This window comes from Oncorhynchus mykiss, chromosome 7 (assembly GCF_013265735.2).
Source record: "Oncorhynchus mykiss isolate Arlee chromosome 7, USDA_OmykA_1.1, whole genome shotgun sequence".
NCBI classification, from domain to species: Eukaryota; Metazoa; Chordata; class Actinopteri; order Salmoniformes; family Salmonidae; genus Oncorhynchus; species Oncorhynchus mykiss.
Window position 1 is genome coordinate 87519680 of NC_048571.1, and position 14788 is coordinate 87534467.

At 47.3% G+C, this 14788-nt stretch overlaps 1 protein-coding gene across 5 annotated transcripts in view; it reads right to left on the bottom strand.

The window, feature by feature from the left end:
• pxk (PX domain containing serine/threonine kinase) overlaps nucleotides 1-14788 on the bottom strand; it is a 59640-nt gene that overhangs the window by 24294 nt on the left and 20558 nt on the right. For all 5 annotated transcript variants that reach the window (XR_005052687.1, XR_005052686.1, XM_036984299.1 and 2 more), the window contains 4 exons: nucleotides 12011-12115; nucleotides 3245-3346; nucleotides 2503-2664; nucleotides 265-382 (listed from right to left, as the gene is read on the bottom strand). Coding sequence is in view for 3 of the 5 variants with exons in the window: in XM_036984299.1 (XP_036840194.1) it covers nucleotides 265-382; nucleotides 2503-2664; nucleotides 3245-3346; nucleotides 12011-12115 (487 nt within the window). In the remaining 2 variants the exon portion in view is untranslated. The remainder of the gene's footprint in view (nucleotides 1-264; nucleotides 383-2502; nucleotides 2665-3244; nucleotides 3347-12010; nucleotides 12116-14788) is intronic.

The following is a 14788-nucleotide window of genomic DNA, read 5'->3' on the forward strand; positions in this document are numbered from 1 at the left end:
GGGCAGGGGAAACGCCAGGAGAGAGGGCAGGGGAAACGCCAGGAGAGAGGGCAGGGAAACGCCAGGAGAGGGGGCAGAGGAAAATGCAAGAACTTACACAGGCAGCACCAGTCAAAAGACTGCGTAGTGGAAACAGATCAGAATTGGGCTAGTAGTGTAGGTATCTTAGTACCTACCCACTGAGGTGTAAGTCACAGCAGGGTACTGGTGTGGGACCTACCCACTGAGGTGTAAGTCACAGCAGGGTACTGGTGTGGTACCTACCCACTGAGGTGTAAGTCACAGCAGGGTACTGGTCGACAGGCACAGCATCAGGAGGTCTTCCGTACGTCATTTCATACAGTAAGTGTCCAAACGAGTATACGTCTATACTCTCGGTCGTCTGAAAGGGTCAACAGAAACAAGACATCAGGGTTAGACATCAGGGTTAACAGAAACAAGACATCAGGGTTAGACATCAGGGTTAGACATCAGGGTTAGACATCAACTGAAAGGGTTAACAGAAACAAGACATCAGGGTTAGAATCAGGGTTAACAGAAACAAGACATCAGGGTTAGACATCAGGGTTAACAGAAACTAGACATCAGGGTTAGACATCAGGGTTAACAGAAACTAGACATCAGGGTTAGACATCAGGGTTAGAATCAGGGTTAACAGAAACTAGACATCAGGGTTAGACATCAGGGTTAACAGAAACTAGACATCAGGGTTAGACATCAGGGTTAACAGAAACTAGACATCAGGGTTAGACATCAGGGTTAACAGAAACTAGACATCAGGGTTAGACATCAGGGTTAACAGAAACTAGACATCAGGGTTAGACATTGTCTGCACCCCAAAGTCCTAGCGGCTCTGCTCAAAAGTAGTGCACTATGAAGGGAGTAGGGTGCTAGTTGGGCAGGGTGCTAGTTGGGCAGGGTGCTAGTTGGGAAGGGAGTAGGGTGCTAGTTGGGAAGGGAGTAGGGCGCTAGTTGGGAAGGGAGTAGGGCGCTAGTTGGGAAGGGAGTAGGGCGCTAGTTGGGAAGGGAGTAGGGCGCTAGTTGGGCAGGGAGTAGGGTGCTAGTTGGGCAGGGTGCTAGTTGGGAAGGGAGTAGGGCGCTAGTTGGGAAGGGAGTAGGGCGCTAGTTGGGAAGGGAGTAGGGCGCTAGTTGGGAAGGGAGTAGGGCGCTAGTTGGGAAGGGAGTAGGGCGCTAGTTGGGAAGGGAGTAGGGCGCTAGTTGGGAAGGGAGTAGGGCGCTAGTTGGGAAGGGAGTAGGGCGCTAGTTGGGAAGGGAGTAGGGCGCTAGTTGGGAAGGGAGTAGGGCGCTAGTTGGGAAGGGAGTAGGGTGCTAGTTGGGCAGGGTGCTAGTTGGGAAGGGAGTAGGGTGCTAGTTGGGAAGGGAGTAGGGCGCTAGTTGGGAAGGGAGTAGGGCGCTAGTTGGGAAGGGAGTAGGGCGCTAGTTGGGAAGGGAGTAGGGTGCTAGTTGGGCAGGGAGTAGGGTGCTAGTTGGGCAGGGTGCTAGTTGGGAAGGGAGTAGGGCGCTAGTTGGGAAGGGAGTAGGGCGCTAGTTGGGAAGGGAGTAGGGCGCTAGTTGGGAAGGGAGTAGGGCGCTAGTTGGGAAGGGAGTAGGGCGCTAGTTGGGAAGGGAGTAGGGCGCTAGTTGGGAAGGGAGTAGGGCGCTAGTTGGGAAGGGAGTAGGGCGCTAGTTGGGAAGGGAGTAGGGCGCTAGTTGGGAAGGGAGTAGGGCGCTAGTTGGGAAGGGAGTAGGGTGCTAGTTGGGAAGGGAGTAGGGTGCTAGTTGGGAAGGGTGCTAGTTGGGAATCAGGATTGACATTTACAGAGAAAAATCCATTTAAAAAAACACTCGTCACCACAGAACACTTATAATCCATCCCCTTTAGGCTGGCTTCCCGGACCTTGATTCGACCGAAACACACTTTTACTGGAGATTCCTTCAATTGAGAATTATTTTTTAAATTCGGAGCAGGTTCCAGCTAGGTCAGTGAAACTGGTCCTTTAAGTAGGGCTCTGAGTTTTTCCTGGTGATGCCCTCTCTAGAAGGTTGGTATTGTCCCACACTGCATTACATTCCCATGTGATCTGTATTAATGACACTACTACAACTAAAACTGACATTGTAGTCTTTCAGCAGACGGTCTCACCCAGAGCCACTTACAGTAGTGGCTCTGGGTTTTGGTCCTCCGTGGGAATCGAACCCACAACCCTGGTGTGGCAAGCGCCATACTGTACCCAACGACACAAATCCCGCTGTACCAACTGTACCAGGGCAGGTCCGGCAGGCCGTACCAGGGGAGGCCCGGCAGGCCGTACCAAGGCAGGCCCGGCAGGCAGTACCAGGGAAGGCCGTACCAAGGGAGGCCCGGCAGGCCCAGGAGGCCGTACCAGGGCAGGCCCAGGAGGCCGTACCAGGGCAGGCCCAGGAGGCCGTACCAGGGCAGGCCCAGGAGGCCGTACCAGGAGGCCGTACCAGGGCAGGCCCAGCAGGCTGTCCAGTACTTACATTGATTTTCCTGAACTGTGTGATGTAGGGCCGGTAGTACGAGGGCAGGCCCAGGAGGCTGTTCTCTATGTCCAGTACTTTACACGTGTTGTCTTCTATCACTATGTTAGAGGCATGGAGGTGACCGTACGGAAAACCTTTCTCATGGAGGAACCTCAGAACCTGACGGGAAAGAAACAAGACAAGAGTTCAGGATGGTTTCACTCTGAACAGTGACATGTAGCAAAACCACGTGACTGGACTGCCATTGAACGAAATAGGAATTAAGGACCGTGGCTTTAACAGTGACATGTGTGACAAATGACATACAATAGCTGCAGGGGGGGGAATAATTTGGAGTCTGATCCAGAGGGTGATGCCCCCGATCCTAGGGGTGAGGAACATGGCCTTGAGCTGTGTGATGTGTGTGATGTCCCAGGGGTGGTTGAGGAGATGAAAGACCACATTTGATAAGTATCAGAGTTCATTGTTTCTGTGTGTTTAAATTTCCAGAATCGGTCTTCCATATGTCTTTAACCTGCTGCAGCTCCAGACCACTGTGTGTGTGTGTGTGTGTGTGTGTGTGTGTGTGTGTGTGTGTGTGTGCGTACCTCCAGAATCTGTCGTCCGTACGTCCTGATCTGCTGCAGCTCCAGACCACTGTGTGTGTGTGTGTGTGTGTGCGTACCTCCAGAATCTGTCGTCCGTACGTCCTGATCTGCTGCAGCTCCAGACCACTGTGTGTGTGTGTGTGTGTGCGTACCTCCAGAATCTGTCGTCCGTACGTCCTGATCTGCTGCAGCTCCAGACCCTGGATCTTCTTTGGGATGCAGTACTTCCTCATGAAGGCCTCTTTAGGCTTCACCTACAGTCAGGAAGGAAAGCTTCAGTTGAAAATTAACCAACATGAGAAGTGTAAAAAAATAATAATTAAAACACAGCAAAAGTTATGGTTTTAACCCTTCACACTCCTACCCGTATACGGGTTGGAAATGGCAGATTTGGACACGAATAAACACCTACATTGGAACGTAGTGGCTGTACAGTAACACGCTATACATGAGGTCAGAGGTCAATGGCTGTACAGTAACACGCTATACATGAGGTCAGAGGTCAATGGCTGTACAGTAACACGCTATACATGAGGTCAGAGGCTGTACAGTAACACGCTATACATGAGGTCAGTGGCTGTACAGTAACACGCTATACATGAGGTCAGAGGTCAGTGGCTGTACAGTAACACGCTATACATGAGGTCAGAGGTCAGTGGCTGTACAGTAACACGCTATACATGAGGTCAGAGGTCAGTGGCTGTACAGTAACACACTATACATGAGGTCAGAGGTCAGTGGCTGTACAGTAACACGCTATACATGAGGTCAGAGGTCAGTGGCTGTACAGTAACACGCTATACATGAGGTCAGAGGCTGTACAGTAACATTCTATACATGAGGTCAGAGGTCAGTGGCTGTACAGTAACATTCTATACATGAGGTCAGAGGCTGTACAGTAACATTCTATACATGAGGTCAGAGGTCAGGCTGTACAGTAACATTCTATACAAGGTCAGAGGTCAGGCTGTACAGTAACATTCTATACATGAGGTCAGAGGTCAGGCTCTGTGCTTCACAGATCTATATGGGTTTTGACTGACTGACGATCTGAACTTGAGCACTGCGCATCACAAGAAGCCCCCCCCCCACATATCCCTCCTGCTGATTGGGCAACTTCTGCTAATGTTGTGTTGACAGAGTGAGGGACATGCTGTACATCAAAGACAGCTCCATGTATTGAGAAAGATGAGACGTTGAGGATTATAATAAAAACAGCTCTGACGTCATACAAGACAAAACACCCGTCCAAATGTGCACTTCGCATTTCCAAATCATAAAACTCATGTCATATACAGCGTCAATGTATCTGATCACTGTGTTTGATAGTACAGTTAACAAATCAAATTTTCTTTGTCACGTTGGTTAAACAACTGGTGTGTTGTAACAGTGAAATGCTGACTTACAGGCCCTTGTCAACAACCTAGAGAGAAATAATATAATAGAAGAGTAAAACACGTAATAATATATACACAACGAATAACAATAACATGGCTGTAGACAGGGAGTATCAGTACCAATAACATGGCTGTAGACAGGGAGTATCAGTACCAATAACATGGCTGTAGACAGGGAGTATCAGTAACAATAACATGGCTGTAGACAGGGAGTATCAGTACCAATAACATGGCTGTAGACAGGGAGTATCAGTACCAATAACATGGCTGTAGACAGGGAGTATCAGTACCAATAACATGGCTGTAGACAGGGAGTATCAGTAACAATAACATGGCTGTAGACAGGGAGTATCAGTAACAATAACATGGCTGTAGACAGGGAGTATCAGTAACAATAACATGGCTGTAGACAGGGAGTATCAGTAACAATAACATGGCTGTATACAGGGAGTATCAGTAACAATATCATGGCTGTATACAGGGAGTATCAGTAACAATAACATGGCTGTAGACAGGGAGTATCAGTACCAATAACATGGCTGTAGACAGGGAGTATCAGTAACAATAACATGGCTGTAGACAGGGAGTATCAGTAACAATAACATGGCTGTAGACAGGGAGTATCAGTAACAATAACATGGCTGTAGACAGGGAGTATCAGTAACAATAACATGGCTGTAGACAGGGAGTATCAGTAACAATAACATGGCTGTAGACAGGGAGTATCAGTAACAATAACATGGCTGTAGACAGGGAGTATCAGTAACAATAACATGGCTGTAGACAGGGAGTATCAGTAACAATAACATGGCTGTAGACAGGGAGTATCAGTAACAATAACATGGCTGTAGACAGGGAGTATCAGTAACAATAACATGGCTGTAGACAGGGAGTATCAGTAACAATAACATGGCTGTAGACAGGGAGTATCAGTAACAATAACATGGCTGTAGACAGGGAGTATCAGTAACAATAACATGGCTGTAGACAGGGAGTATCAGTAACAATAACATGGCTGTAGACAGGGAGTATCAGTAACAATAACATGGCTGTAGACAGGGAGTATCAGTAACAATAACATGGCTGTAGACAGGGAGTATCAGTAACAATAACATGGCTGTAGACAGGGAGTATCAGTAACAATAACATGGCTGTAGACAGGGAGTATCAGTAACAATAACATGGCTGTAGACAGGGAGTATCAGTAACAATAACATGGCTGTAGACAGGGAGTATCAGTAACAATAACATGGCTGTAGACAGGGAGTATCAGTAACAATAACATGGCTGTAGACAGGGAGTATCAGTAACAATAACATGGCTGTAGACAGGGAGTATCAGTAACAATAACATGGCTGTAGACAGGGAGTATCAGTAACAATAACATGGCTGTAGACAGGGAGTATCAGTAACAATAACATGGCTGTAGACAGGGAGTATCAGTAACAATAACATGGCTGTAGACAGGGAGTATCAGTAACAATAACATGGCTGTAGACAGGGAGTATCAGTAACAATAACATGGCTGTAGACAGGGAGTATCAGTAACAATAACATGGCTGTAGACAGGGAGTATCAGTAACAATAACATGGCTGTAGACAGGGAGTATCAGTAACAATAACATGGCTGTAGACAGGGAGTATCAGTAACAATAACATGGCTGTAGACAGGGAGTATCAGTAACAATAACATGGCTGTAGACAGGGAGTATCAGTAACAATAACATGGCTGTAGACAGGGAGTATCAGTAACAATAACATGGCTGTAGACAGGGAGTATCAGTAACAATAACATGGCTGTAGACAGGGAGTATCAGTAACAATAACATGGCTGTAGACAGGGAGTATCAGTAACAATAACATGGCTGTAGACAGGGAGTATCAGTAACAATAACATGGCTGTAGACAGGGAGTATCAGTAACAATAACATGGCTGTAGACAGGGAGTATCAGTAACAATAACATGGCTGTAGACAGGGAGTATCAGTAACAATAACATGGCTGTAGACAGGGAGTATCAGTAACAATAACATGGCTGTAGACAGGGAGTATCAGTAACAATAACATGGCTGTAGACAGGGAGTATCAGTAACAATAACATGGCTGTAGACAGGGAGTATCAGTAACAATAACATGGCTGTAGACAGGGAGTATCAGTAACAATAACATGGCTGTAGACAGGGAGTATCAGTAACAATAACATGGCTGTAGACAGGGAGTATCAGTAACAATAACATGGCTGTAGACAGGGAGTATCAGTAACAATAACATGGCTGTAGACAGGGAGTATCAGTAACAATAACATGGCTGTAGACAGGGAGTATCAGTAACAATAACATGGCTGTATACACAGAGTACCAGTACTGAGTAACAATATCATGGCTGTATACAGGGAGTATCAGTACCAATAACATGGCTGTAGACAGGGAGTATCAGTAACAATAACATGGCTGTATACACAGAGTACCAGTACTGAGTAACAATATCATGGCTGTATACAGGGAGTATCAGTACCAATAACATGGCTGTAGACAGGGAGTATCAGTAACAATAACATGGCTGTATACACAGAGTACCAGTACTGAGTAACAATATCATGGCTGTATACAGGGAGTATCAGTACCAATAACATGGCTGTAGACAGGGAGTATCAGTAACAATAACATGGCTGTATACACAGAGTACCAGTACTGAGTAACAATATCATGGCTGTATACAGGGAGTATCAGTACCAATAACATGGCTGTAGACAGGGAGTATCAGTAACAATAACATGGCTGTATACACAGAGTACCAGTACTGAGTAACAATATCATGGCTGTATACAGGGAGTATCAGTACCAATAACATGGCTGTAGACAGGGAGTATCAGTAACAATAACATGGCTGTATACACAGAGTACCAGTACTGAGTAACAATATCATGGCTGTATACAGGGAGTATCAGTACCAATAACATGGCTGTAGACAGGGAGTATCAGTAACAATAACATGGCTGTATACACAGAGTACCAGTACTGAGTAACAATATCATGGCTGTATACAGGGAGTATCAGTACCAATAACATGGCTGTAGACAGGGAGTATCAGTAACAATAACATGGCTGTAGACAGGGAGTATCAGTAACAATAACATGGCTGTGTACAGGGAGTATCAGTACTGAGTACCAATAACATGGCTGTATACACAGAGTACCAGTACTGAGTAACAATATCATGGCTGTGTACAGGGAGTATCAGTACTGAGTACCAATAACATGGCTGAGTACCAGTCAGTCCTGTTAGAATCAGAGCAGGTGGTCAGTCCTGTTAGAATCAGAGCAGGTGGTCAGTCCTGTTAGAATCAGAGCAGGTGGTCAGTCCTGTTAGAATCAGAGCAGGTGGTCAGTCCTGTTAGAATCAGAGCAGGTGTTCAGCAGTCTGGTGGCTTGTAGATAGAAACTGTCTCTGAGCCTGTTATTATCAGGACCTCATGCTCTAATACGGTCAGCCTGACAGTAAGGGAGTGAACAGCTCGTGGCTCGGGCTTCGCGTGTTCCTTGATGATGCTGCAGGCCTTCCTCAGTCACCGTTGAGTAGATTTCTTGGATGGGCGGGAGAATTGTAGTGATGTACTGGGCCGTCTTCACCACCCGTTGGCGGGCCTTGCGGTCGTGGGCGAAGCAATTCTCGTACCAGGAAGTAATGCAACCGGTCGGGACGATCTGGATGGTGCAGCGGTACCAGGAAGTAATGCAACCGGTCTGGGCGATCTGGATGGTGCAGCGGTACCAGGAAGTAATGCAACCGGTCTGGGCGATCTGGATGGTGCAGCGGTACCAGGAAGTAATGCAACCGGTCTGGGCGATCTGGATGGTGCAGCGGTACCAGGAAGTAATGCAACCGGTCTGGGCGATCTGGATGGTGCAGCGGTACCAGGACGTAATGCAACCGGTCGGGGCGATCTGGATGGTGCAGCGGTACCAGGACGTAATGCAACCGGTCGGGACGATCTGGATGGTGCAGCGGTACCAGGACGATCTGGATGGTGCAGCGGTACCAGGACGATCTGGATGGTGCAGCGGTACCAGGACGATCTGGATGGTGCAGCGGTACCAGGACGATCTGGATGGTGCAGCGGTACCAGGACGATCTGGATGGTGCAGCGGTACCAGGACGATCTGGATGGTGCAGCGGTACCAGGACGATCTGGATGGTGCAGCGGTAGTATTTGGAGAGGACCCAGGGCTTCATGCCAAATTTCTTCAGCCGCCTTAGAAAGTACAGACGATGTTGCGCCATCTTGACAAGAGTCGTGGTCTTTTTGGTCTATGTCAAGTCCTCAGTCCCCTAGGAACATAAAACTGCAGACTCTCTACTGCAGTCCAGTTGATGTGGATCACATCAGCTTTGGAAAACAAAAGCACCTGGGTCATCTGGATCAGCGGCAGTCTTCCTCGACAGCTCGAAGGGAGCACAGAATGTGTTAAACTCGTCTGGCAGGGGAGACTTCGGCGTGTACGGATATCTCCGTTCATCCAGGGTTTTTGGTTGGGGGTTTGTCCGGATTGTTATTGTGGGTACAACATCAGCATAGTCAACTTACACACATCCCTGACACACACACACACACACACACACACTTACCCTACCAAACATGCCACCAGGGTCTTTTCACAATCCACAAATCCAGAACAAAGAAAGCGTACAGTATTATATAAAGCAATTATTGCTCAAATAAACAGTAAACCTGGTTTAAACAACAAAACAAATAAAGCAACACCTCTCCCCTATTTGGCCTAGATAGTTTGTATGTATTGATATGTCGACTACGTGTGCCTTTAAAACATTTATTTTATAAAGTTGATGTAGTTCTGTCCTTGAGCTGTTCTTGTCTATAAATGTTTTATATTATATCATGTACTGTGTTCTGTGCTCTGTGCTCTGTGCTCTGTGCTCTGTGCTCTGTGTTCTGTGTTCTGTGCTCTGTGCTCTGTGCTCTGTGCTCTGTGCTCTGTGCTCTGTGCTCTGTGCTCTGTGCTCTGTGCTCTGTGCTCTGTGCTCTGTGCTCTGTGCTCTGTGCTCTGTGCTCTGTGCTCTGTGCTCTGTGCTCTGTGCTCTGTGCTCTGTGTTCTGTGTTCTGTGCTCTGTGCTCTGTGCTCTGTGCTCTGTGCTCTGTGCTCTGTGTTCTGTGTTCTGTGCTCTGTGCTCTGTGCTCTGTGCTCTGTGCTCTGTGTTCTGTGCACTGTGTGTACTGTGTGTACTGTGTGTACTGTGTGTACTGTGTTCTGTGTTCTGTGTTCTGTGTTCTGTGCTCTGTGCTCTGTGCTCTGTGCTCTGTGCTCTGTGCTCTGTGTTCTGTGTTCTGTGTTCTGTGTTCTGTGTTCTGTGTTCACCCCAGGAAGCTGCTGCTTTCACAACAGCTAATGGGGATCCTAATGAAATAACCAACAATCAACACATTTCCTAGTGAAGCCAGTGACCGACGATGTACTGTATATATTCTATATATTAATATTCTACAACAAAAAAACAATCCTGCAGCATTGAGTCTGCCTCCTCAATTGCATTGTGAAAGCCTAACACTAACATCGTATTAGCTAGTCATGTTGGCAATAGAACAAGCTTTTCAAATGACGCCCACCTGACCCAGATTGATATTTATAAAACGTACTGTTTTTGGATTGCGTGAACAACAACAGTAATTGTGTGCTGGCTGGGATACAGGGTTCGCGTTCCAAACAAAACGACTACACGTGTGCTTGCTCTAGTTCCTCAACGGCACATCTAGGAAAGCTCAAAATAGCTTCTTATGTTACTAAAATGTATCCAGAGTATTTTCAGATTTCGTTATCAACAAATGCGGAGAAAAAGTACAGTACATGTAAAATGCAGTACAGTACATGTAAAATGCAGTGCAGTACATGTAAAATGCAATACAGTACATGTAAAATGCAGTGTAATGTTGGGATTCAGTCGTGTGTCTGGTGAGCTGTTGTGTCCTCCCCTTCAGTCTAATCATGTTCCCATAATCTCCAAATTGTTCCCGTTCAATTGCTACCATGGTTATGGTCTTCATCTTTCTTCTGTAAGAATCAGATCCATATAGGCCATTTCCCAGGAGTGTGAAGGGTTCAGGTCAACCCTGAGAGCTGCACCGCGGTCATGGTCAACCCTGAGAGAGCTGCACCGCGGTCAGGTCAACCCTGAGAGCTGCACCGCGGTCATGGTCAACCCTGAGAGCTGCACCGCGGTCAGGTCAACCCTGAGAGCTGCACCGCGGTCAGGTCAACCTGAGAGCTGCACCGCGGTCAGGTCAACCTGAGAGCTGCACCGTGGTCAGGTCAACCTGAGAGCTGCACCGTGGTCAGGTCAACCCTGAGAGCTGCACCGTGGTCAGGTCACCCTGAGAGCTGCACCGTGGTCAGGTCAACCCTGAGAGCTGCACCGTGGTCAGGTCAACCCTGAGAGCTGCACCGTGGTCAGGTCAACCCTGAGAGCTGCACCGCGGTCAGGTCAACCCTGAGAGCTGCACCGTGGTCAGGTCAACCCTGAGAGCTGCACCGTGGTCAGGTCAACCCTGAGAGCTGCACCGCGGTCAGGTCAACCCTGAGAGCTGCACCGCGGTCAGGTCAACCCTGAGAGCTGCACCGCGGTCAGGTCAACCCTGAGAGCTGCACCGCGGTCAGGTCAACCCTGAGAGCTGCACCGCGGTCAGGTCAACCCTGAGAGCTGCACCGCGGTCAGGTCAACCAGAGAGCTGCACCGCGGTCAGGTCAACCCTGAGAGCTGCACCGCGGTCAGGTCAACCCTGAGAGCTGCACCGCGGTCAGGTCAACCCTGAGAGCTGCACCGCGGTCAGGTCAACCCTGAGAGCTGCACCGCGGTCAGGTCAACCCTGAGAGCTGCACCGTGGTCAGGTCAACCCTGAGAGCTGCACCGTGGTCAGGTCAACCCTGAGAGCTGCACCGTGGTCAGGTCAACCCTGAGAGCTGCACCGTGGTCAGGTCAACCCTGAGAGCTGCACCGCGGTCAGGTCAACCCTGAGAGAGCTGCACCGCGGTCAGGTCAACCCTGAGAGCTGCACCGCGGTCAGGTCAACCCTGAGAGCTGCACCGCGGTCAGGTCAACCCTGAGAGCTGCACCGCGGTCAGGTCAACCCTGAGAGAGCTGCACCGCGGTCAGGTCAACCCTGAGAGCTGCACCGCGGTCAGGTCAACCCTGAGAGAGCTGCACCGTGGTCAGGTCAACCCTGAGAGCTGCACCGCGGTCAGGTCAACCCTGAGAGAGCTGCACCGCGGTCAGGTCAACCCTGAGAGCTGCACCGCGGTCATGGTCAACCCTGAGAGCTGCACCGCGGTCAGGTCAACCCTGAGAGCTGCACCGCGGTCAGGTCAACCCTGAGAGCTGCACCGTGGTCATGTTCAGTAAGCACGAAACAGGGAGGTATTATTTGAATTAGTCCAATAAGAAACGCTTGTTTTGTTTTTGTTGTTATGGTGTGTCCTAATGAACACAACCCAGCATTGATGATAAGTTTACCTTACATATGAGATCCCTCAGAGTGCCTTTTTCGTTAAACATCCTGATGACCAGAGCAGACAACTCACTGGTGTTGGCAAACGTCACCGGGTAGATGTACGGATTCTGGAGAGGAAAAACAACATAACTCAGACAACATAAATAACTCAGCCATTCTGTCTGCCTCAAGACAACATAAATAACTCAGCCATTCTGTCTGCCTCAAGACAACAGAAATAACTCAGCCATTCTGTCTGCCTCAAGACAACAGAAATAACTCAGCCATTCTGTCTGCCTCAAGACAACAGAAATAACTCAGCCATTCTGTCTGCCTCAGGACAACAGAAATAACTCAGCCATTCTGTCTGCCTCAAGACAACAGAAATAACTCTGCCATTCTGTCTGCCTCAGGCCAACAGAAATAACTCAGCCATTCTGTCTGCCTCAAGACAACAGAAATAACTCAGCCATTCTGTCTGCCTCAAGACAACAGAAATAACTCAGCCATTCTGTCTGCCTCAAGACAACAGAAATAACTCAGCCATTCTGTCTGCCTCAAGACAACAGAAATAACTCAGCCATTCTGTCTGCCTTGTGATTCTAGAAACATTCACTTCAATATGTGTATTGAAGTAGTCAGAAGGTTGTATTTGGTGCCATGTTCATAGCACGCAAACATGGTGGAAGCATTTGCTGTTTGTTTTGGTTGTGTTTCACATTATTTTATGTCACCGTAATAAAACGTAGTGTGTCGTTTTGTAATTTTTGTAAATAAGAATATAATTTAATTTCTAAAGATGTCTACGTTAACGTGGACACTACCATGATTATGAATCATCCTGAATGAGTCGTGAATAATGACGAGCGAGAAAGTTAAGTGGGTCAAAGATCATGCTCACCTCCCATGTTATTGGTAATGATGAAACTGCAAATGCATCCAACACGTTTCTAGAATCACAAGCTTGATGTTGTCATTGCGTGCTAGGAATATGGGACCAAATACTACACTTTTGATTACTTTATTTATAAGAATCTGTAGGGATGACAATAATTTGACACCTATTTTTAACAACAAATTAATATTTCTTTTTGAACAAAAATTCCCAAAAATATAGCTCAGTATTTGAATTATTAATTTTACACAGTAATTTTGCTCATCGTAGCTCCCGAGTGGCGCAGCGGTCTAAGGCACTCTGCATATCAGCGCAAGAGGCGTCACTACAGTCCCTGGTTCGAATCCAGGCTGTATCACATCTGGCCGTGATTGGGAGTCCCATAGTGCGGAAGCACAATTGGCCCAGCGTCGTCCGGGTTTGGCCAAGGTCGGACCGTCATTGTAAATAAGAATTTGTTCTTGACTGACTTTCCTAGTTAAAAAGGTTAAATTTAAACATGTAATTAAAATCTTAAATCGAGGGTGTCAATAATTTGGGACTCCACTGTATTGCAGTACTTTTGACCAACAAGGTGCCATTGGGAACGAAGGCAGAAACTTGCACAATGAAGTATTAAACCCGAGTCACAACTCTGTTAGCGTATTAATTGCCAATGACTCCTGTTAACTAGGAGAGCGTGAACGGAGGCGAGAAGAGATGTTCAGCTGACTAAACTCATGCTTCGCATGGATAATGTAACTGTGTTCTGTTGTGCTACAGACAGAGACAACGTCCCACATGCCAACCTATTTTCAACGTAGTGCACGACATAGGGCTCTGGTCAAAAGTAGGGCACTATATAGGGAATAGGGTAGCGTTCAGGACGCACCCGGAGAGAGACGGAACACATTTTGTATCTGCACTGCGTTCAGCTCAGGCAGTCACGCGTTTTTCCCAACCCTCTCTCTCTTACGTTTACCCAAAGGGCTCCCTATTCCCTATACAGTGCACTACTTTTCGCCAGGGCCCATTGGTAATAAGCTGCTATTTGGGATACAACCTTAGGCTACAACCTATAGCTCCGGGAACTACAGAGAGAGCTTGTGAAAGGGTAAGGGTGGGGAAAAAGTCAGGGGAGTATGAGGGGGTCAAGTTTTTACATGTAATGTGTAGATCAGCGTATGAGGGGGGTCAAGTTTTAACATGTAATGTGTAGATCAGCGTATGAGGGGGTCAAGTTTTAACATGTAATGTGTAGATCAGCGTATGAGGGGGGTCAAGTTTTTACATGTAATGTGTAGATCAGCGTATGAGGGGGTCAAGTTTTTACATGTAATGTGTAGATCAGCGTATGAGGGAGAAAGTACATGCTTTTCTTCTGGTCAGGTGGTTAGATAGAAATGTAATGTAGCCCACACCAACTACAGTCCCATAGCCTGACCCCACACTAGGTATTAACATACCTAATGGGAATATTTAAGATCAATACATTGAGATTCAATTAGGAGTAAGTAACAATGCTTAGCATATTGATGTTGTCGCGGTCTGTAATACACATGATTTCCAGTGCTCTGTTTGACACTCATTTGTAGGGGTTGATGGTCACTACATTTCACAGTGAATGTTATGCAATGTTGTAGGGGATGATGCTCACTACATTTCATCATAGTGAATGTTATGGAATGTTGTAAGGGGTTGATGGACACTACATTTCACAGTGAATGTTGTAAGGGGTTGATGCTCACTACATTTCACAGTGAATGTTGTAAGGGGTTGATGCTCACTACATTTCACAGTGAATGTTGTAAGGGGTTGATGCTCACTACATTTCACAGTGAATGTTATGCAATGTTGTAAGGGGTTGATGCTCACTACATTTCACAGTGAATGTTGTAAGGGGTTGATGCTCACTACATTTCACAGT